This window comes from Ipomoea nil, unplaced genomic scaffold, assembly GCF_001879475.1.
Source record: "Ipomoea nil cultivar Tokyo-kokei standard unplaced genomic scaffold, Asagao_1.1 scaffold0937, whole genome shotgun sequence".
Lineage (NCBI taxonomy): Eukaryota > Viridiplantae > Streptophyta > Magnoliopsida > Solanales > Convolvulaceae > Ipomoea > Ipomoea nil.
This window is the reverse complement of record NW_017617365.1, coordinates 662,148-684,721: the sequence shown is the minus strand read 5'-3', so window position 1 is coordinate 684,721 and position 22,574 is coordinate 662,148. Positions and strand designations below refer to the sequence as shown.

General features: G+C 34.9%; 1 protein-coding gene across 3 annotated transcripts; it reads right to left on the bottom strand.

Annotated features, from left to right (window-relative positions):
• Positions 1-4,203: 4,203 nt before the first annotated feature.
• On the bottom strand, positions 4,204-5,268 carry LOC109179576. 3 transcript variants are annotated; one of them, XM_019329079.1, is made up of 2 exons: positions 4,739-5,268; positions 4,204-4,705 (listed from the first exon to the last, which is right to left on the bottom strand). In XM_019329079.1, the coding sequence occupies exons 1-2, from the start codon at positions 5,018-5,020 to the stop codon at positions 4,235-4,237; spliced, it is 753 nt and encodes a 250-aa protein (XP_019184624.1). In that variant the 5' UTR covers positions 5,021-5,268; the 3' UTR covers positions 4,204-4,234. The 3 variants fall into 3 exon arrangements, with proteins under 3 accessions (XP_019184624.1, XP_019184625.1, XP_019184623.1); XM_019329080.1 differs by having other exon boundaries at positions 4,204-4,709; positions 4,743-5,268; XM_019329078.1 differs by having other exon boundaries at positions 4,204-5,268.
• Between the last annotated feature and the right edge of the window lie 17,306 nt (positions 5,269-22,574).

The window sequence follows — 22,574 nt, the reverse complement described above, 5'->3', positions numbered from 1 at the left end:
CAGTTGATAGGCAAAATGCCTCATGAGCACTACCCAAAACAAATCGGTAGCTTCAACAACTATACTAAAATTCAAATTACACACACAATAGAAAATCAGAAACAACTGGCATAGTGAAATACTGATGAAAAATCAAGACTAAAACTTTACCCAATCTGTGCACAGAAATGTGCAAAAAATTCTTAAAAGGGAAGAGAAAGCAGAAAAGAACTTACCCCTATTTTACCAGGGATAAAGCAATGCCAAACCATCAAATTCACAGACCCATCCGCAGCGGTCTCCGGCTTCGCTACAAAACCCTAAAAACAGCGCGAAAACATAAAAACCCATAGTTAAAGAAACACACATACACACACAGAAATATATACAAACAGAGTGAGGAAGAAAGATAAAAGAGAAAGAAATGAGGGTGATTCTTCCTCCAGGCTTTGCGCTCCTTGGCGAGATGACCACGCGCTATACTGCCTGACATTTTTGCTCCTTCTCCCTATGCTTCTGCTTGATGCCCAGGCTTCCTTTGATGAACGTGAAACTATGAATAGCCTTTCTTACAAGTACAGCTCCTCTTATTTAAAAAAAAAAAAAAAAAAAGTACAGCTCCTCGCAAATAAGTTTACTATCATAATACGGAGTAAATAATAAAAAGTTTTTGTGTGTAAACCACGAAGTGGACAATTTATATCCTCCACCAGGGCGCGTATTGCATTGTGCACCCTGATGCAAAACGACGTCGTTTCAGATTATTATTATTTTTTAAATTCGCTGCACTGTGTTGGTGGTTAATTTCCTTTTAAAAAAATTATGTTCAAAAATATACATAATTTTATACTAGAATACACATAATTGTATACATGAATGTACATAATTGTATAACAAAATACACATACTTTTTTTTTTTTAATTTCTTGATTCGGATGTACATAATTGTATTAAAAAAATATACATAATTGTATAAACAAATACACATAATCACGTTAGACATAAATAATCTAACTATACTGAATAATAATACGAGATACCTAACCTCGTATAAGCTGAAGCGATAGTCGTGTTGATCTCTAGCCACAGTTGATGTTGCCTATTGAACGGTAAACCGTCGGCCATATTTGTCTCACACTTGACTTAGAACCCTAGATGTCGTATTGGTGTATAGTGAGCAGTATGAGTACCATATATTTATGTGCTATATAATGAATATCCTGAAGCCCATCGATCCAGGTTTATATTAGGCACAGAGTCCGGTTGAATAACAACTTCTAGTTATTCAATCCAACCAGACCACTTAATAAGCCTAGTCAACTTGCACCACTTAATTAAGGCCCTAATATATAATATACAATATATATTATTAGGGAAATCTTATAGTCTCCCACTTGGTGCAAGTACTAGCACAACCCTCGCCAAAGAACAAAACACAAGAATCATAGTGACATGTTCTCTATTTAATCAGAGTAGTATCCATTATGGTCACATGCATTTTAATTCTCCAACTTAGGTCCCTCATGAACAAACCCAACGTTTATTCTTGGTACCTTAAGGGATGTTTCTCAAAATATATTATATGCACAACTGAAAGGAGAAACACATCCAAATTGTACAAAAGAGTACATTGTATTGTCTCTAAAACTTTAGAAGCATGTCTTAAGTAGAGATTTCTTAATGTTAGCATAATGCTAACTATATTCTATGACTTGAGCTTGGAGTTAACACATCTGTCAATCCCACACATCAAAATAGCCAAAAGATAGTCAAGTCACAGAAGCATTCCAATAACTCAATAATAAACCAAAGGTCTAAGGCCATAAATTTGGAATCTTAATCATACACCATAACTTCCCAAATAACTTCAGTGGAGGCGGTGCTTCAATAGGTTGAGAAAGTAGTTATGAACAGAAACTACATTGTAATAGAGGCATTCAAAAAACTATTCTTTATAACTCCAATTTTTTGTATGCATTATTTTACCTTATTATAAAAATATAATAAATTAATTAAAAATGTAAAAACACATTAACATCACAATAAAATATAAAAAGAAAATTTCATTTCATTTCAATCGAATATAAAATTCTCATGCGTACAATTAGAGCGACGTGCTCATGGTAACTATTGATCCGACTCACATATGGAGTAATCCATGCGTCTGCACAACCATATCTAAAATAAATCCATTGCGGATCAATAGTAGGCATTGGGTACCCTCCTTGTCAATGTTACTTTAACATAATGATTATTATTAACGTGACCAAGAGCATTTGCCACATGCTCGTACCAAGGTGGTGGGTTAGATCAGAGCGGTAAATATGTCGTACTGCCGTCCATATTCAAAACATGTAATATCACATTGTATCTGAAAGCAATTAGTACAAGGGCATTTGCTACATGCTCGTACCAAGGTGGTGGGCTAGATCAGAGCGGTAAATATGTCGTACTACCGGCCATATTCAAAACATGTAATATCACATTGTATCTGAAAGCAATTAGTACACCAATCTCCGCCATAGTCATTCAGTACTCAACTGGTGCACACCGATCTAATTCAAAAAAATTCAACGAGTTATAGACGCTATACCATCGTTGAGTTCCGAACATGTTGATATATTCCATCTTGTGAGATTCTAGTTCTTCCATTAAATTAGATCGAATTTTGAACCATTCATCCTCTAAAAACTAAGACAGATATCTGCCTCTCGAAATCCACAATCTCTCAATAAATTCAAATTAAATAATTATTTAAAAATTTTAATATCAAAACATTAAAAAAAAACCTCGCTGATGAGGTTTTTTTTTTAATGTTTTAATTTTTAAATTTAATTATTTAATTATTTAATTTAAATTTATTAAAATAATATTTCTAATTCCAAAACTTTTTTTTTTTAAAAACTCTAATATCTAATTTTTTGTGTAATTAAATTATATTTGACTAGGCTGGTGTAAATAATAGTCATATTGACACCTTAATTGTTATTTACACCACCTATAAAATTATTGACTTTTTCGGGTCAAAAAGGCATAATCGGGGACTAAATTGAAGAATTTTGGTAGTCAAGAACTAAATTGGTGAAATCCTCATAGTCGATGGACCAAATCAGTAATTAACTCTTAAATTTATGTCTTCAAGCTGGTTTGACTTCACTGAGTAGTACTGTAGTAGTAGTATTAAACTCATTAGAGATGGGTTTTTTTTTTTTTTTTTTTTTTTTTTTTTTTTTTTGTGTGAAAATATCTTTACGCACAAAAAGAATTTAGTACATTTTGTAAAAGAAATAATATGCCTCCAAAATGATTTCCCCCCCCCCCCCCCCCCCCCCCCCCCCCGATGTACCAACTCTTTGGAACTCTACGTTTACTTTGCTTAGTAGTACTATTCATTACAAAGATTTGTTATGATTTTTTTTTTAAATAATAGTGAAATTCATTTATGTTAATATTAATACTGTACATAATGAAATAATAAATTTGTTTCATAGTTTGTATGAAGAGTATTTAGAGACTTATGGTCTTTCGTTGAATATTAGTTTGTCTTCCCGAAGTAGTTCGCAAAGCTCGCAATCATCTCAACAAAGTAGAGATTTTAACCTGTTAGCTAGAGCGGGTAAAAATCGTCGGGTAAGTGGGACATGCAGTGGTGGAAAGACCATGAATTTTTTTTTTCCTATTTTATCTATTATTGCAAAACAAAATTTTGGAACTTATGCTTCTATCGTGGGAGTAGAACAGGAATTTAGTGCAGGTGGAAACATGATGGACGAGTCTCGTTCAAGAATGACGCTGCAATCAATCGAAATTCAAGTTTGCATAGCCGATTGGGGATTGGCAAAACTTAGACAACAAGAAAACGACAAATCAAGCATCATCAACGATTTCTTTTCCGATGATAGAACCACTGCAGCCGAAAGTGAACAAACTGACTCTTAAAAAATGTAAGAGAATTACGTAGGCTTAGATTCTTATTGAAATTTCAATAAAATACGTATGCAACTTAGTCTTGGTAAAATTAAGTGCAAGTTCAAAATTATTATTATTTTTTAGTTTAACATTAAATTTTAAATATTTGATATAACTATGTTTAAAAAATTGTAGATGAAAAAAAAAATTGTTGAATACTTACATTTAGACAATTTCAAGAACCGGAACCAGAACCAGAACGTTAGGGCTACAAGTTGGTAGAGAATGAAATATATATATACCATGATACTTTGATTCAAGAAGCATATAAAGCACACTGTACTTGTCATTTTTTCTTCTTTTTGGACTTGGCATTACAAAATAATGAACTTAGACCAAACAAAGTCGCTTTAGAAATATAAGCAGGTGGGATGTTCAAAACAGGGCTAATTTTTAAACTACCATAAGCTCTACCACTCCTACTCTTCTTTAATGGACTACTACTACTGCTCTTTTTAGATGAACTTCTCAAAGGGTGGCTGTGAATGTCGCCACCGCATGATGATGCGGCGCGCATAGCCACCACCGCCGGCGGAGGCTCTTTCTTTGAATTCCGCCGCTGATTCTGTGCAGAGCCTGTAGAATTGCTTCGCGACAGAAACTGCAGAGATCTTATGAGGCTATTGCTCCGGCCATTTTCGCAGTTCAAGCTAAAGCTTCTTTTGAACTGCCAGAATGGTGGCTTTGCAGGTGGCGGCGGTTTCGCTTCTTCTGAGTTTGCTGATAGTGATAGGAGCTCTTTAAGCATATGTCGTTTCGTGTGCCGCAAATCCCCATTTCCAAGAGCTTGGGTGGGTTCATTAGTAGAAGAAGAATGGTGAAAAGTGGGTTTTGGTGGTGAGGGTTTCTTGAGATCAACGGGGAGGATTTTGCCATTGGCAAAGAGCTCGTCTGCCGAGGAGAAGATTTGGTCGGTTGTGATGCAGAAATCGAAATCAATGGTGGAGATGAGAGGATGGGATTCTCGGACAGGGGTGAGGATCATCCTGTCTGATTCTTTGAGGTCATGAGAGAAGGAGATTCTTGGGCTGACTACTAAGCTTGAGACCTCTGAACACACATCAACCGCCATGGTGTGGTTTATGATGGATGTTTTAAGAGTGGGAAGTGGTATAGCATAGAGAGAATTTATATGGGTGTGGGTGAAAGGGGCTAAAGACTAAAGCACAAGAATCGAGAAAGACAAAGGGAAACATGGTGTTAGATTTGGGAGTCAAAAAGAGAGGGCTAAAGAGAGGATATTGTGGGAATGAGAACCGGCTTTTGCTTTTCTTGTTAAGGTTAGGATGCATCACCCCCAAGATTCCAATATTAAATAGAGTTTTAGATCCCTTTTAGTTCGCCAATTGTTTAATTAGTAGAAAAAAGACCTACATATTAATTCCATTTTTTAGTAAGATTTGAAATTGTGAGAAATAATGAGCTGAGTATAAAAATCTATATCCCCTACACAATAATAATGATAATAAAAGTAAGAACGAATCACAAAGGTAAAATAATTATGTCAACTCGTTTTTTATTCCCAAGTTTCATGGAAAACAAAATATCACCAACATACCCTTAAGGAAACTTTTCCTTTGTGTAAAAAGTTTTTCATGCACCAAATAAAAAAAAAATTCATTTTTCTCAAATTTAAAGAAAACATTTTCCTTGATAACAGATTTCCATCCAACCAAACACCCCCTTACTACTTTTATTTAGGAAAAATTACAGCTTTAGTCTCAGGTCATAACATAAGTGTTCTCTAATTAGTATGGTGTTGGTGTTGTAATAATACCAATTACTTAGTTACTAAGGTGGTGTAATTAGTTCTCACATGTGGATATCGTAATTTTGGATGAAAAATCTACATGTGTTTCTGACATGAGTTGTAATTGATGATAGTTTAGTAAATTTTGAATATCCCAACTATTAACGATTCTAATTTTTATACAATAAAATCTCTTAGAGACCCACAAATTCCCTATTTTCATTCAAAATTGATTGAATCATCTACAAATATCGTCCACAATATGCAGTACGTATAAACTTGTTGGATGTTTTTTTAGGTTTTAATCTAAGAAAATCATACTGAAAATACAATTTTGTCATTTCTATTTATTATTGTTTAGAATTCATCTAAAAGAACTCCATCCATTAGAACTAGGACTAAATACGCTACCTTGCTGAATAATTAAGGAGTAATATTGTAATTTCACATTAATTAGAAGAGAAATTACACATACATTATAACTCTGAGAGTAAAACAACAATATTTCTTTATTTCATTTTTACACATTTTAATTGATGATTGGTCTTAAGAGATTATATTATTTTTTCCCCTCTTTTCTACTTCCTTTCTAATTAATATATGACTATAAGTTATATAACGAAAATATCCTAAAAATGCAAATAGCATTCTCTTATAGGGACAATGTGTTGCATAGACATTTACTTTCATTCACTTGGGAGCAGAGTGACACTTGGGGGTTCAGATGATGGGAAATGATTAGAAGAGAGAGAGAGAGAAAGAGTGTGTGGTGTGAAAGTGATTGAATTTGGCCACCGAAAGGCTAGAGGGTGAATGACAGGTTTTCCAAAGAAACTTTACTAGTTTTTGAAAATGATATTTGAATTAATAAATTAAAGAAACAATACAACTTCATCTTGAAGACTCACCCTCTTTTTGTCAAAGTGAAAACAAATATAATTCACATTTTAATTTTCATTGTTTGGCCACATTTAGCCAATGCAAATTTCAGAAGATCCGTAATGGATAAAGTTTGGATAAATAAATTAAATGAGATTAATTAATATTTCAATTCACTTTTAAAAAGTACTTTTTTAACTACCTGAAATAACTATTTATTCAAAAGGTTTTTTTTTTTTTTTTTTTTTTTTTTTTTTTTTTTTTTAATAAAAACCATTCAAATACAATAAGAAAATTAGTACAATCACTAAAAGATGGTTCTCCTTATAATTGATTACTCATGCTACTTGGAGATTTATACAGATGATTAATTTTATATGTTTATACATAATTTATGAAAAGTTAAACAACATTTTTTTTGTTGTGGAGTTATTAATATTATTTTAAACTTGTTAAGAATTTTTAAAATTTATTGATCAGGAATTTTTGTCATTTGGTTTGTTTTAAGAATATATATATATATATATATATATATATATATATATATATATATATATATATATATATATATATATATTCGAGTTCAGGTGCGATCCCGCCTTCTCGTGCGGTTAATGCGGTCGCACCACTAGTTATACAAATATGCACCAACAGTGTTAGAAAATGCACAACAAAAAATATGTACCATTAGATATTCATCACCAAAAACGCACCATTAGGTATGTATAAAAGCACCACAGAGTTAGGAAATGCACAATTAAGAGTGGGGGAGTTATGGTGCATTATTGTGGGTGTGTTGTGTGTTTTTTGGTGTATTTGTGCATTTCATTGTTATGCACTTTCCTAACACTATTGGTGTCTTTTTCAAGCGGCCGCACTGACTGCACGGGAAGGTGCGACTGCATTTGAGCAGAAGTATATATGTATATATATATATATATATATATATATATATATATATATATATATATATATATATATATATTTCTAGAAGGAACTTGTGTTTTGAATGTTATATGTCCTCTAGGTCTTTTGGGTTATTGGGTTAATTGTTTCGGTAGAGAATGGTAGATATCTGATTATCCAAGAATCAGAGAAATTTGAGTGATATCTCTTATAATTGTCCAGAAGAATATGATGTATTATACTACTAGTTTTGTTATATTTATTTGATAGGAACTAATTGATTCGGGGTATGCAATTATATATACGGATCAATAAGCTCGTATAAAATATACAAGGGGGTAAAATATATAATTGAGTAGACTAGTAATGATGTGGAATGGATAAGAGCTTGAAAATTAGCGTGGGTATATGACATGTTAAGTGATATCTTGTAAGGGAATAAGACCTATCTAGTAATAATTGAACAATGCCTATTTATACAAGGGAATTGTAACTAATTTTAGCTAATTGTAACTCTAGGGTTCAGCAGGTCAGACTTTCGATCGGCACGGGGCTAATTCATCTCTTCTGCTTGCTATGTATAACTAGTATTATCAATTTTTTTTTTGTCTTCCGTGTCATTTGTTGTTGTTGTTTTTTTTTTTTTTTTCTTTTTTTGTTTTGTAATAGTCAGCTTACTTCGACTACGTCATGGGCTTGGCCAAAGGTTCACTATTCCGTTAATGTAGCTAGCAGGTTCGAGTCTCGTGCTGGCCTTGGGGGATTAACGTTTCCACACCCAAGTGGCTCGACCATGGAAAGGTTCTTCCGTCGAGTAGCTAGCAGATTTAAATCTCATGCCGACCTTTAAGAAATGTAGCGAGCATGCGAGCATTTTTTTGTGGATAACGGCCTAGGCATCCCAGCCCGAGGGCCATGATCTAGGTACCAAGCGCGCAAACACCAGGTGCCATGCGAATAGGCTCTAGGTCCTATGGCTCAGCCCCTCTCTCCCCCTCAAAAGGGTAAAATTAGCTTGGTGCTAAATTTTGCATGGGATAACACTTTATTATAATAGAAATGGGTTGTTAGGTGGACCACTGTGCATGGAATAAGCCAAGAATAGGCTCTTCCATCAGGTAGTGAGCGGGGGCGGGCCCCGTACTACCATTAGAAAATGCTAAGGTCGAGGCCATCATACATAAGCGCGACCATGGATTTATTACTTTGCCTAGCGTTAGGGGAGGTTAGACCTTGTAATGACACTAGGGAAAACATAGGTAGATGTTTGGGATCAAGCCCCCCATTTATCCTTGAAAAAGATAAAATAGCTTTGGGCTTTGTGGTGGGGTCCCTAGGTGTACTTTTGCTAGATTAATGATATTGGTCCGATGTTCTCAAACACACAGTCCTTCCCTCGTTGGATATCTAATGGTACAACAAGTTCTTCGCCAGGCGTCCAAGTAATCTGATGTGGAATTAGCTCGGGCCAAGTAATCGATTTCGTGCCCCCAACGACCTCGGGTTATGACCTGACGCCCTAGGTGAGTTGACCTCAACTTCAGCCCTGGTGTCTCTTACTCGTTAGGGTTGGTTCACGGGCATCGCGCCTGCCCTCAGTGGAAGTGGGGTTACATTAGGTTGTGCATGCCACCCGGGCTTCCACGGTACCAAGGCTTTGTCGGATATTGTGACACCCCGAAAATCCTATCCTTTAAATATGATTAATTGGATAATTAATCCTAAGTCATCCTTGTGGACTTTCTTATCAATTTCCCAAATTGATAGTCGGAGGACTTAAATTGACCAACTCCTTGGTCAATTGATTTAAGTCAAAAAGGGGGACATTTGGCTTTGATGGTTGTACCTAACTCTTTGGGTCTTCCTAAGCTTTTCTATGGAAAGTAAGGCCATTATAGTCTTTTTCCACTTGCTTGGTCTTGAAGCCTTACCCTATCAAGCCTAAATCTCATTTCCCCACATTGGCAAGAAAACATTTCTCTACCTTCTCTCTAAGAAAACTTGGCTTCTTCCCCAAGCCAAGAAGAATCTCCTTCATCCTTGCTAGGAATCATTCCAAGATTCCACCTTTCAATCTCCCAAGCTTAAGGAAGGGTAAGATCTAGGATTAGTTGGTGTTTTTAATTAGCTTTACCTAGTCTTTATCTAAGATTAGTGTTTTCTTTGTGGTTTTGGTTGTGTAAGAACTAAGAAGACTTGGTTGAAGAGGAGCTTCAAGGAGAAGCTTAGGAGGGTAGAAAGGAAGAGTTTCTTGGTCTTCAAAGGTAACCCATGCTATACAAAACCTATTTTCTACTTGCTATTGATGATTCTTGACTTCTATTGATGATTCTTGGTGTTAATGTGAGATTTGATACATGATCTTGTGATGATGCATGTTTAGAGCTTGTATCTAGGTTTCTTAAATGCTATCTTTTGATCTATTCTTGGGTTCAAGTCCTTGTTGTATGTGAGATTTGGGGTGTTTTGGACTTGAACTTGACTTTGTTGATGAATTTTCCCGAAGGGAATTATTGGTGTACAGTATGTTCCCCGCGGGCAGATGTCCACCCACCGCCCCACCCGTGGGAGGAGGTGTGTACCCGGCGGGCAGTGCCGCGGGTAAGTACCCACCCGCGGGGTACACAGGGGGAATGTGGCGGGGGTTTGTTTTCCCGTAGTTCCACCCTTTGGTTTGTGATGTTTTGGCCTCCCTTTGTTGGATTGTTGAGCTTTTGGGTGTCTCCTTGATGTTTCATATGTCTAGAACGATATCTTAAGTTTCTATGTTAGGATTTGGTGTCTTGAATCGTGCTTATGGTCCAACTTTGTGATTCGATGGATTTATGTGTGTCTTTGAGATTCGTTGGAATCGTTTTGGTTTACCCGTTTGATGAGCATGTTAGTTATGATGTCTTTGATGCTAGTATGTGTTGTTTGTCCATTCCTTTGAGGATTGGCAACTTGTGTTGCCAATCATGTTGACATTGGATTGAAGTCCATTGTTGTTGTTGAGTATCGTTTCATGTCTATCATTGAAACCTCTTGATTGATTTCAATGATGTGATCTTGTACATTTGTTATACCCGTTGTTGATACTTGATTGGGCTATTGACGAGCCTCAATCCTCTTGATGATAACTTTGTGTGACTATGAATGAGATTGGTGGTATTGTGACTTGTGCTTTGCTCATGAGTTCGACAGTATGTGACTATGATATTTAATGGTACCCTCATGCACTGAGGGTTCGATGGTATTTTTTGGCGGCAGTTTGGCGGGGAACGACGGTCCCAGGAAGAATAAGGTTGGACTCAGAAGTACAGGGTGGCACTGGGAGGTACAGGTTGGAACTGAGATAAGGCCCGAGGGTAGCCATAAGTGTAACACCCCTAAATTTCAAGATATTTAAAACCTATAAAATAAAGGTTGATCTCTTATTAATTCCTAAACAGAGCATAAACTAGACATAGTAGTCGGGGTGCTATGCCACATCTGAGCTGGAGAACTCAGATGTACAGGCTAAACTAACTAACAAAGCATAAACCATAACTAATACCCAAATACAAATCAAGGCACGCAGGCCATCTCATCCATGCTAGAACTATCTAAACTAAGTCTACGAATCCACTAGCGCGCTACGAAGCTACTCACTGTCCCTGAAAAACATTCAGTGTAACAACCGTCAGCGAATAATGTTGGTAACCCACTCCAACGCGTTAAGTACAATATAGGTAGATATAAGAAACTCATTTTGAAACTAGAATACATATATACTTACGAGACTCTAATTTAAATCCAAGATCAAGACTCAAGACACGTTAACAGACTCAACAATATAAAATAATCATAAATACTAACATACATCCTAAGAACGCAATACAAGGCATACCAAATAGATAAGCATATAAAATAGCAATTAGAGGCAACAAAGGCATTCAAGACAATCAATTAGCAAGTAGACAACAAAGCACACAATTCATCCTCCAACCTTATACCAACTTTCAACCTTGTAGCTCCCCTCCGTCCTTATATCAGTTCCAACCTATACCTCCAGGCCACCCTTATATCCCCACCCCTTATACCTCCGGGCAACTACATGCCCCCACCGACAAACCACCTTTCAACCACCAACATATCAAGATGGTGCCGCAGTGCCATTCAATGATCCGCACCTCTAGTGCCAATATCAAGGGGTTAGCGCATATAGCTCTAACATGACACCGCAGCACTTATAACTTGACCCATCCTCACCAGCAAGCAAGTCTAAGGTGGGTGTGTGCCTTTAGCACAGTCACCGCTATGGCATGTACCTTTAGTACAATGACCGGGCACAAGTGGTGCCAACCGCCAACAGTTTATTTTCCACCAATCACAATCTCAACATCATCTTCATCATTCACACCGGTCATTGCGCAATGACCACGATACTCATCATCATCCAATCAATCAACACATAATTACATAACAAGAAAGACACAACAACAATGACACGTATCACACATAAAATCCTAGAACGATGCCTAAAACACCAAACGAGACTCATACACGACAACCAGATACAACGGGACACGGGGAAACATCAAACGGGGAAAAACATCACGACACTCGACCGAATTCCAGCGGGTAGGTGGCGGGTGGAGGACCACCCGCCGGCGGCCATACATTATTCTAGCGGGTGGCCGACGGGCAGACCACCGCCCGCAGGCTGCCCGCTGGAACAGTGTTATGGGCATCGGGTAGGTGGCGGGTGGTCAGTCCCCCCACCTACCCCCCACTGATACACAGGCAACTTTTGGTCTCGGGATCTCTCGTGGAACCCGAAATCATGTCCAAACACATTCAAACACATAACGACAACACCACGTATTCAATTAACGGAATTAAACCAAGAATCACACCAAATACATCCTAACACGATTCCTAAACATGCTAAGACCCAACATAAATCATATAACGATCCAGGGACATCCGGAATCACAAGAACATCAAGAAATCTATATGCAAAGTCCTAAACACAAGTCCTAGGCTAGACTCAACACCCGGTCATGCATAATCCCACCCAAATATACCAAGAACATCATAATACAAGATTCACGATATAACCATAGGGCTCTAGACATAATCAAAATACAAGATCATTCATATAATCAATCATAGTATCAAGAACATCAATATTATCACATAAACATCAAGATTATCACATAAACACAATATAAACCCTAGGCAAAGCTCTATCAAGACTCAAGCACAGAATCATATAACAAAGGAGCCAATGAATAAGATATAGCAAGGAAAATAGGTTTTGTCGAGACATGGGTTACCTCTTAGCCTTAATTAATCCTCCCTTGGCTATTAAGGTTCTTCCCTAAGATTTCCATCCGATTGATCTCCCTAGGCTTGGTGGTGGGGAATCTCTTTGGGAATAATTTCGTGTAATATAACTATGGCTGGTAAGGGTTCTAATTGCTTTCTAACCTCCTATTTATAGAATCAGGAATCCTAATCAAAATCTGAATAGTAAAGGCCTACTTTCTTTATCCCTAACAGATATATAGGTCTAGGATTCCTAATTAGAATCTGACTAGTAAAAGGTCTACTCTCTTTATTCCTAATAGGCTTAAGACTCTAGTTTAGGAAAGGGTCCACGGTCCATGGTGGACTACATTAATTAATTAGAGGGAACCCTAACCAAATTAAATCCTTTTTAATTATTATTAACGGAATTAATTAAATAATTAATCCGAGATTAAAGTCCGTAACACGGGGTGTTACAATAAGGGTGGAACAGGGCATAAGGTTGGAACTTGTAACTTGATTTTTTCATTGTGTGATTTATTGTATTCATTTCTTATGAGCATTTCTATCGGGAACTCTACCTTGATTATGGTAGGTTGCGTCTGTTGTTGAGTATGTTGCTTGTTGTCCTTATTGACTTGTGGATTGTTGTTGATGGTTGGTCTTTGTTGAGAGTGTTATGTTGTGTCTCTTGACGTTCCCTCTCTTGGCTTTAAAATGATATATACTGTATTCCTCTGTCTCAAATGGTTTTATAATATCTATATATTATATATGTTATTTAACACGTATTGGTGGGTTACCGGCATCTCTCGCTGACGGGTGTTATCACTATGTTTTTACAGGTTATGAGTAGCTTTGGAGAGCGTGCTAGTAGACCGTAGATAGTGTAACTCTTCTTGTTTTCCTTTGTTTAGACTTGTTTAGACTTATGGCCTGTGTGCCTATTTCCTCTATGACTTTGTTGTTGACCTTGTGGTTTAGACTAGCTTGTGCACCTATGTTTGAGATAGGTGTGGCATATCATCCCCGCAATTAGACTTTGCTTCCGCTTTATCTTAATGGATGATTAGCTTGTTTTTCCTTTCATTTAAGCTTTTAAATTTTGGTGAAATCGGGGGTGTTACAAATATTCCCCCATAGTTAGCTTCTAAGGAACTTGGGCCTTCCTACTTATGTTCTAGCCAAATACTTCTCCAAGTCGCGGCTTCTTAGGGGGTCCAACCAGCCCTTTGGGTTTCTAAACCCTTCATGCTCTAACTAATGATTCATTGAAGGGTCTCGGGCCTCATTATGCGGCCTAGGCCCCTCGGGGGGTCCGAACCATCTCTTGGGCCTCTAGGCCCCTTAGTCCATCCGGATCATCCATGTCGTCCTTTGTCATGCACCCTAGTTGCCAAATCCTCTGCGCTTTTCACTATTCATTTCCTAGTTCGCCAAGAGTCCCTCGTCTTATTATAGTACTCAGGTTCCCTCAACTTTACCAAATGCTAATATTTAACAAAGGATGGTAGTCGAGCTCCCCTAAGATGCCCATGATGCCAGGGTGTCCTTTGGGTGACATGGGGCCGTTTTGGGCTTCAGAAAGTAGTGGAGCATGTGTTTAGGGCCAACTTCCCACCCTAGGCCAGCTTAGGTGCCTGGGGGCTGGTAGGGCTTTGACACTTACCGACAGCCGGCGGGGCTTCGATGAATGGCGAAGTATGTAGCCTGAGGCCGGTGAATGTCAGAGAGGTGGCTCGAGGTCTATGGGGCTTTGGCAAGCAGCGAAATGTCGGGGTTAGGTCCTAACATCTCACCCCAGTTCCGCTTAGGTGCCCGGAACTAGCAGAGCTTTAATGATTGGCAGACCTTGAATGCATGGTGCGGGCTCCTCGCATCAGTTTGGCCCAAGTGGCCAGCCTTTGTGGGGCTTTAGCGATTAGTGGTAGACGGTCTCAGCAAGTGGCGGAGCATAAAGGCTGAGAACCGGGTCCCTACTCAATTCATGTGTGTCGTGTTGGCATTGGTGAGGTCAGGGTCATCGATAGTTGTGTGTAGGATCCCTCCAGGGTCCCAAAGGCAGTCCTAGCTTGATTTGGTGGCATCCATACCTAGATCCCCACCACTTACTCACTGAGCACTATTGCGTCTTGTTAGAAGGCGGGCGGCCCCAACTTTGACGCCCGAGAGCTCAACTGCCAGCTGAACGTGGGAGCCCGGGGCCATGTCCTTTGCTCCGGTTGTTAGTTAGATGATCCCTCAAGCCCCCCTGGACCGAGTGGCATGGTATGCTAGCATGCGACATCGTTTGGGTTATTTCCTCCCCGGATGAGTCTTGTGTTGCAGTAATCGTGAGAATTGCGCGAGCTGGACCTCATCATGATGAATTGGGATGATCAAAAGCCAAAGATTAGGAAGCACGCTCGTGCAAGTATGTTGAGCTCTCATTGAAAGCACCAATGATGGAATTAATTGGCCTGGGTATACAATTATATGGATCAATAAGCTCACATAAAATATATAAAGGTGTAAAATAGATAATTGGTATTAAAACAATAGTCGTGGATGAAAATTAATAGGAATTAAACATGTAAACCAAAACTGTCATTTTGCTAATATTCGTGGGACCAAAATTTGTATTTTCTCATATACAACATGTTAAGTTATATCTTGTAAGGGAATAAGAAATGTCGTGGTAATAATTGGACAATGTCTGTTTATACAATGTAATGCTAACTGATTTTAGCTTAATACGTGGTAACCACATGACTAAGTCAAGATCCACACTCTTAGGCTACGAAAATGGGCTATATTCGGCCATCCGGGCCTCGGAGATGGGCTCTGAGGCGCCCAAACACTGCTTGGGGGCCGCCGACGAAGGCTGGACCCCAGTGCTCGGGGGATGGGACCTGAGTGCCAACTGCCGAGTACGCCTACCCTAGTACCCACCTGCCGGGCGGGCACTATTGTTCGAGTAATGCCATCCGGGTTCCATGCTTGTCTTGGCCCAGATACTCCATTTTGGTTCGGGTCATCTATCTTCGGCCGCTCGGTCATCTTCATGGGCTCCCGACTGTGGGCTCTCGGACCCGAGGTGAAATTCTTTGGCTAGTTCCAATATCTCCGTCATTATTTAATACTCTCTATCTCATTTTATCTGCCCTACGTACTATTTATTGGTCACACCAATTCTTTCTTCTTTGTTTATTTCTATTAGCATTTTCTTATAATTTTTATATGAATTTTTTGTGTTTAATAGTACTTTTAATGTAATTTCTAAATATATAACTTTTGCATACTAATTCTAATCTTAATATCATGAAAAATTAAATTGTAAATAACATCAGTCAAGCCTGGTTAACCGAACACGACAGATAAAATGATAATTTTTATATTAATTTTTTTGTGTTTAATAGTACTTTTAATGTAGTTTCTAAATATATAACTTTTACATACTAATTCTAATCTTAATATCATGAAAAATTAAATTGTAAATAACATCAGTCAAGCCTTGTTAACCGAACACGACACATAAAATGATACGTAGGGAGTATAATATTTTTGAACGAAATTTATAGGAATTTTGATTATGAATAATTTAAATATTAAATTTAAATGATTGCTATCATTAATTATATAGAAATAATTATAACAAAATTCGTGCAAACTTGCTCGGCTGTCTTCAATATTCATCCCAGTAAGTGAACTCCTTTCGAGATGATGTGGAAGGTAATATGAATTATTATTATTATTATTATTATTATTATTATTATTATTATTATTATTATTTTATTTTATTTTATTTTGTTAGCTTATGTGGCTTGCACGCTTTGCAAGCTTGACTTTTATAGTTTTATTTTCTTTTTTTTATTTTTATTTTTTATTTTATTATTATTTTATCATTATATTTATAATATAAAATAAAAGTGAGATCACTTTTGAAAGTGAGAGAGTATTGTAGAAATGTAGAGAAAATAGTAAAGAATTTATAAATTTAATGATGTAGAAGCAGATCCATTTATGAAAGTGAGAGAGTATTGCAGGGATAAGGATACCCTAACCTCTATATTTAGTCTCATAATCAGGATCGGAGGCGAATAGAGTTGGTGCATTGATGGTGGATAAAAGCTAATTTTTCCATATGTTTCTTTACATAATCCTTACTATATTTTTCTACTATAAGTTCATGAGATAATTCTACTAATAACAAACAATAAGCAACATTGGTGAATTCTTTTAAAAAAAAATAATCAAAGTAATTTAACATCTTTTTGCATCTGAAGAGTTTTTATTTTAACCTTGTTGCTGGGGAAATTAAGAAAATTGTTAGGACAATATCCATGAGGTGCGAATGAGATGACGTAGGTCTCTTCTAGCTTAACTAGAGGCCTTAGGTTCTAGCCTTGGAAATGTAGTTACCTTAAAACACTCTAAGCGTGTGGGGTCCTAGTGTAAAACATTATTAGGACATTGTTGTTGGGCTACGACTTAGTTTAGAAGGTGAGTCTAGCATCTTATTATCGAAATGTAATGTTGACTACTACGCAAATATAAAAATAAATAAAGTTGTGTATTTACTGCAAGGTAAAACTTTTTATATAGTGATAAGCTCTTGATATTAACAATTTATATTAGACAAGTGTGCAATTGTACCTTCAATTAATATACTTAAATTGCCCTTAGGGTTGGGGTTCAGCCTTTTGGAATAATTAATATACTTAGATATAATTGTTGCAATACAGAAATATTATTCTTAATTTGTTAAAATTTAGATATACTTGTCACCAAATATGAAATCTTTTGTAATTAATAAGCGTTTTTAAATACCAGGACTATGTGGTCTAATGGTACTTGGGTTGGATTTCCATTTGGAAGATTATGAGTTCAAGCCTCAGTGGAGGCGTTATTGGTTTTTTGTGTTTCAGTAGGTTGAGAAAGTATATGAACAGATACTACAATGTAATAGAGCCAGTAACTTTCAAAAAAAAAAATAAGCGTTTTTAAATTATCAATATGCTAACTAATAGTGAACTTATCAAGATCATGATATGTAAAATTGTTTTTATCTAATTAGATAAACTATTACAATATATAAGCGTTTACTATTAAATTATTAAAATTTGAAATTCTAGATATAATTGTCATTTATAATTGGACATGTAAGAAAGCAAAAGTTATTATTAAATTACTAAATATTTAAAAGTTTTAAAAATTTGAATATAGTCATCCCAAAATTTAAAATCTGATTTTTTTTTTCCTCTAATAAACCTTTAAAACTTTGGTGTTGGCTAGAGACTAGTTGTTCTATTTTGATTCAATTCTTTAACCTTAATCAAATTAAATTTGGCTCTCAAGCAGGGCCGGATTTTAGGCTGTGCAAGCTGGGCTACCGCACAGGGCCCCCAATTTTAGAGGGGCCCCAAATTTTATAGGTCCAATATTTAATTTTTACCTAGCTAGTTTAGAAATAAAAATTAAGAGTTTTCAATTAAACTTAAAAGGTTCTATGAAGAGATGGTAAAAATGTATATTTATTGTATTTTAACTTGGAGGTCAAAGGTTCGAAACTTGCATGTATTGATTTTAAAAATTGTGATTTTGGTAGGGCCACATTTATTTACCAGAACAGGGCCACCAAAATTTAAAATACGGCCCTGCTCTCAAGTAGACAAAAAATAAACTGATTTAATTTGTAGGACATTTGCTTAAACTTCACGTATATTTGTTGAGATGAAAGGAAAATGTCAAAATGTTGAAGTTCAAAGAAGCAGAAATGATGGTGCCCAATACTTGCACGTTCAAACCTAAATGTCTAGTAAAAGAGAGGCCTACTGTCATCAGTGTGTCATGCAATATGGTATACAAACCGATAAATGGCAATATGAATGTGCAAGCAAGATTGACTTTCCTGTGTGGGTTTTAATATTAAAAAAATAATAAAGGAAATATCATGGACCATTTGAGGCATATTGATACCTCAAGCTTTTCTTTTTGTTTGTTTCTCTTGTGTGTGTCTATATATATATATATATATATATATATATATATATATATATATATATAAGAGAACTGAAAATCAATCGTAGCCATTCACGTGTCCAGATTTAACAGAACAAATGTAATTAAAAAATAAAAAGATGTGGTGATATTTTTGTAAATAACTCAAACTAAAATGTAAGTAACTTGTGCAAGTGTGCAAGTAAAATAATTTAAAAGTGCAATCATTTTCACTTAATAATGCAAGTAATTTACCTTTTTAACATTGATGCACCTAATGATATTTTTGGGTTTACTTTATATTGATGCTCAGTGTATATTATTTGTTGCACTTTTAATACATTTTACTTGTACTTAGGTGTACTATATGAAAGTGTTACTTGCACTTTGAACACAATTTATTTGCACTTCAAAATTCAATTACTAATGAAAAATGCCACTGTAGTTTTTTAAAAACTGTATTTTTGATCTGTTAGATCTTGATAGATGTACGACTACGATGGGTTTTTAGAGGAAAATCACTTTTGCATGGGGAATAAACATTATGACTACTGTTATATATAATATTTATTGTGGACATTATTGTGCAACGGTCATATTTATGTCTCCATTATTACTTTCCTTATAAACTTGTGGTTATGATTCGGGGACGAATCATCTTTTAAGGGGGTAGAGTGTGATACCCCATATTTTTTGGGCATTGTACGAGGACCGTACGTGCGTACGTGACTCAATTATTTATAGTCTCCTATTTTATATTATTTTAAGAATATTATTCTTTGAGCCTAATAGTTCCCTAGTTCCAATATAATATGTATAAAGATATATATTTTTTCTAATAATAAAGATTATATAAATATTTTTCTAATCCTAATAATTCTAATATTTATACTTTTCCTGTTATATACATATTTCTATGTTACGTATATACATATTGATTTCCTATTTAACTAATATACATATTTATAAATATATTATCTTATCTTTTCTTTTCTTTATATCTATATATATATATATATATATATATATATATATATATATATATACTAATAAGAGCCCAAGAGAGTTAGTCCTATAATGGATAGAAAAAATGGCGGTCACAGATTTTAATCAAATGAATGGCTCAGATTGATTAAAAGATTGATAAGATTTAAATTTTACACTAAAATTTCCTAAAATAGCCACACACTGTTACTAATTCCGTTAAAATTTTAAGAATTGCCGTTAGTTCACCGTTAACTTACTCATTGATTTCAATAATAAAAAAAAGGTCTTAGGTTCGAACCTCATCCCAATCAAAGTTGACATAATTAGTACAATTTTAAGAATTGCCGTTAGTTCACCGTTAACTTACTCATTGATTTCAATAAAAAAAAAAAGGTCTTAGGTTCGAACCTCATCCCAATCAAAGTTGGCATAATTAGTACTCTATTTTACTCTTATTAAATTATATAAATAATAATTTAGTAGCTACAACTAAAAATTATAGATATGCATTTCTTTAATTTAGAATTATGTGTTCACAATGCCTTTATTCAAAAAAAAATTATTCATTATCAATAAATTAAATAAGAGAAATAATTGTATTAGTTATATTGTCTTTATTTTTTTACAATATAAAAATTCTTTATATTCAAATTTATTAATTGATTATATTCGCTACATTGTCCTTACAATGTCTTAATACGGTGAAAAAAAATTATTCATTATCAATAAATTAATTAAGAGAAATATTTTCATTAGTTATATTGTCTTTATTTTTCTCAAATGTAAAAATTTTTACATTCAAATTCATCAATTGATTATATTCACTACATTGTCTATTATCTTTTTTGTGCACTATTTTTCTAATTAAATATCAAAGTTATACTACAAAATAATGCTATATATTTATTTACCAAGTATTTTATTAATACCATGAAAAAATTAAAAAAATATATAATTAATAAAGCCAACCATATTAACTAATTGAGAGATTTTGTGACAAAGAGAGTATTCAAATCACACAACAAATTGAAGTGAGAACTACCTTGCAATGTCCTTGTTTGACAATCAACAGTTAGCGCGCAGATTATATTAGCGGATTTGACCAACGAATTTATTTAATTATTAACATTGGGTAGAAAAATGACCGCCAAATTATTAAATCAAATGAATGGTTCAAATTGTTCAGGTTTTAATTTTTTTTAAAATTTTTCTAATTTATCCTTAATTATATGATTATCCATTTAACTTTTCGGTTAAATAGCGTTAATTCACCGTTAGTCTAATTATAATATTAACGTCTTCATCCCAAATGCTCTGTCGGACCGGGGTGTGGGGGGCCCTTAGGGTTGGGGTTCAGCCTTTTGGAAGAATAATATTAACGTCTAATATAGAATTATAATTACACCATTAATCTAATTCTAATATTAAAGTCTTCATAGAACTTAACCACAAATCCTAATGTCGAAATCTCCTTAAACAATATTAGTATATATTTAATATTTTATGCCCTAATTTTTATTTGTTCTCCCTTATGTCTCGTATTTGGTTTCAACCATACCTATACAATTATTTTATTGACAATTATAATCAATCGTGACTATATTATCTTGCATTTGTAAACTTAGAATTACCTATTTAACCCGCACGGGCTTAGCTCAATGGTTTAGTGGGCAGTATTTGGGAGAAGAGACCAAGGTTTGAACCTCGGCGGCGGCAGTGCGGGAATTATGTCCAAAGTGGGCAGATTCCTTGTTCGCACCGGCATTTGGTCCTGTCTGCTAAACCATTGAGTCACCGTGATTTACAACTTCCTACAATGCTCTGTCGGGTCAGAGTGTGGGGGGCCCTTGGGGTAGGGGACTCAACCTTTGGGAGAAGAATTACCTATTTAAATACGCAAATTCAACCTTCAATTATCTATGCATGAACAATTTCAATATAATCTTGCCTTAATATACTTTAAAGTACTTATTTTTTAAAAAAAACATTGGGCATTATCCCAATCGCGCAATGCGCGTAAAAAACTAGTATATATTTCTAATAAGAGCCAATAATGTTAGGCCCTTAACTGGAACAAAAAAATGTCGGTCCTATTGTTTCTTAAAATGAATGGTTCATATTATACTATTGTTTCTTAAAATGAATGGTTCATATTATTTTTATTTTAGTATTTTTTATTAATTTTCCTTATTTACCCTCTATTATATTATTTTCTTCCCTTAAAGAACCTAAATTCCGTTAACATAAACTTTAGTAACGAAATATTTCGTTAACTATTTATTATTTTAACTTACACATTAATTTCTATAAGAAAAATCTTAGTTTCGAACCGCATCTCAATTAGAGTTGGCATAATTGTTAAATATATACTACGAATATATTAAAATATATTTAAAATATATATAATATAAAATTTAACATAAACTTTGTTCAAATAATTAGTCTGGCTAAATATATAACATTCAAAGTTAAGTATCAAAGATTATAAATCAAGAACTTTAAAAATCATTTGATTTTTATACATTTTAAAAAAAAACATATTTAGGTTAAGTTTTTTTTTTTTTTTTTAATTAATCTTCTTTTGATTATTTAGATCAGAAAAAAACTTAATATATCAATTATACTTTTGCATTATTGGTATGATTTAGGTCGTTATGGTATTAATATTTTTTATATGTATTTTTATAATGGTATAATTATTGTACATTACTTTACAAATATTATACTATTATTTTTTTATTAGACAAAATTGTTCTTACACCATTGTTAGGCCTGCGCGACCTAACTACAAAATTGTTGATCATAAATACAATTACACCTGGACTCTAAAACGGTAGGATCATTTTCTAAC

Bases quoted from the DNA above. Each gene is read 5' to 3' on its own strand.
- LOC109179576 (XM_019329078.1), bottom strand. From the start codon at position 5,020: ATGGCGGTTGATGTGTGTTCAGAGGTCTCAAGCTTAGTAGTCAGCCCA.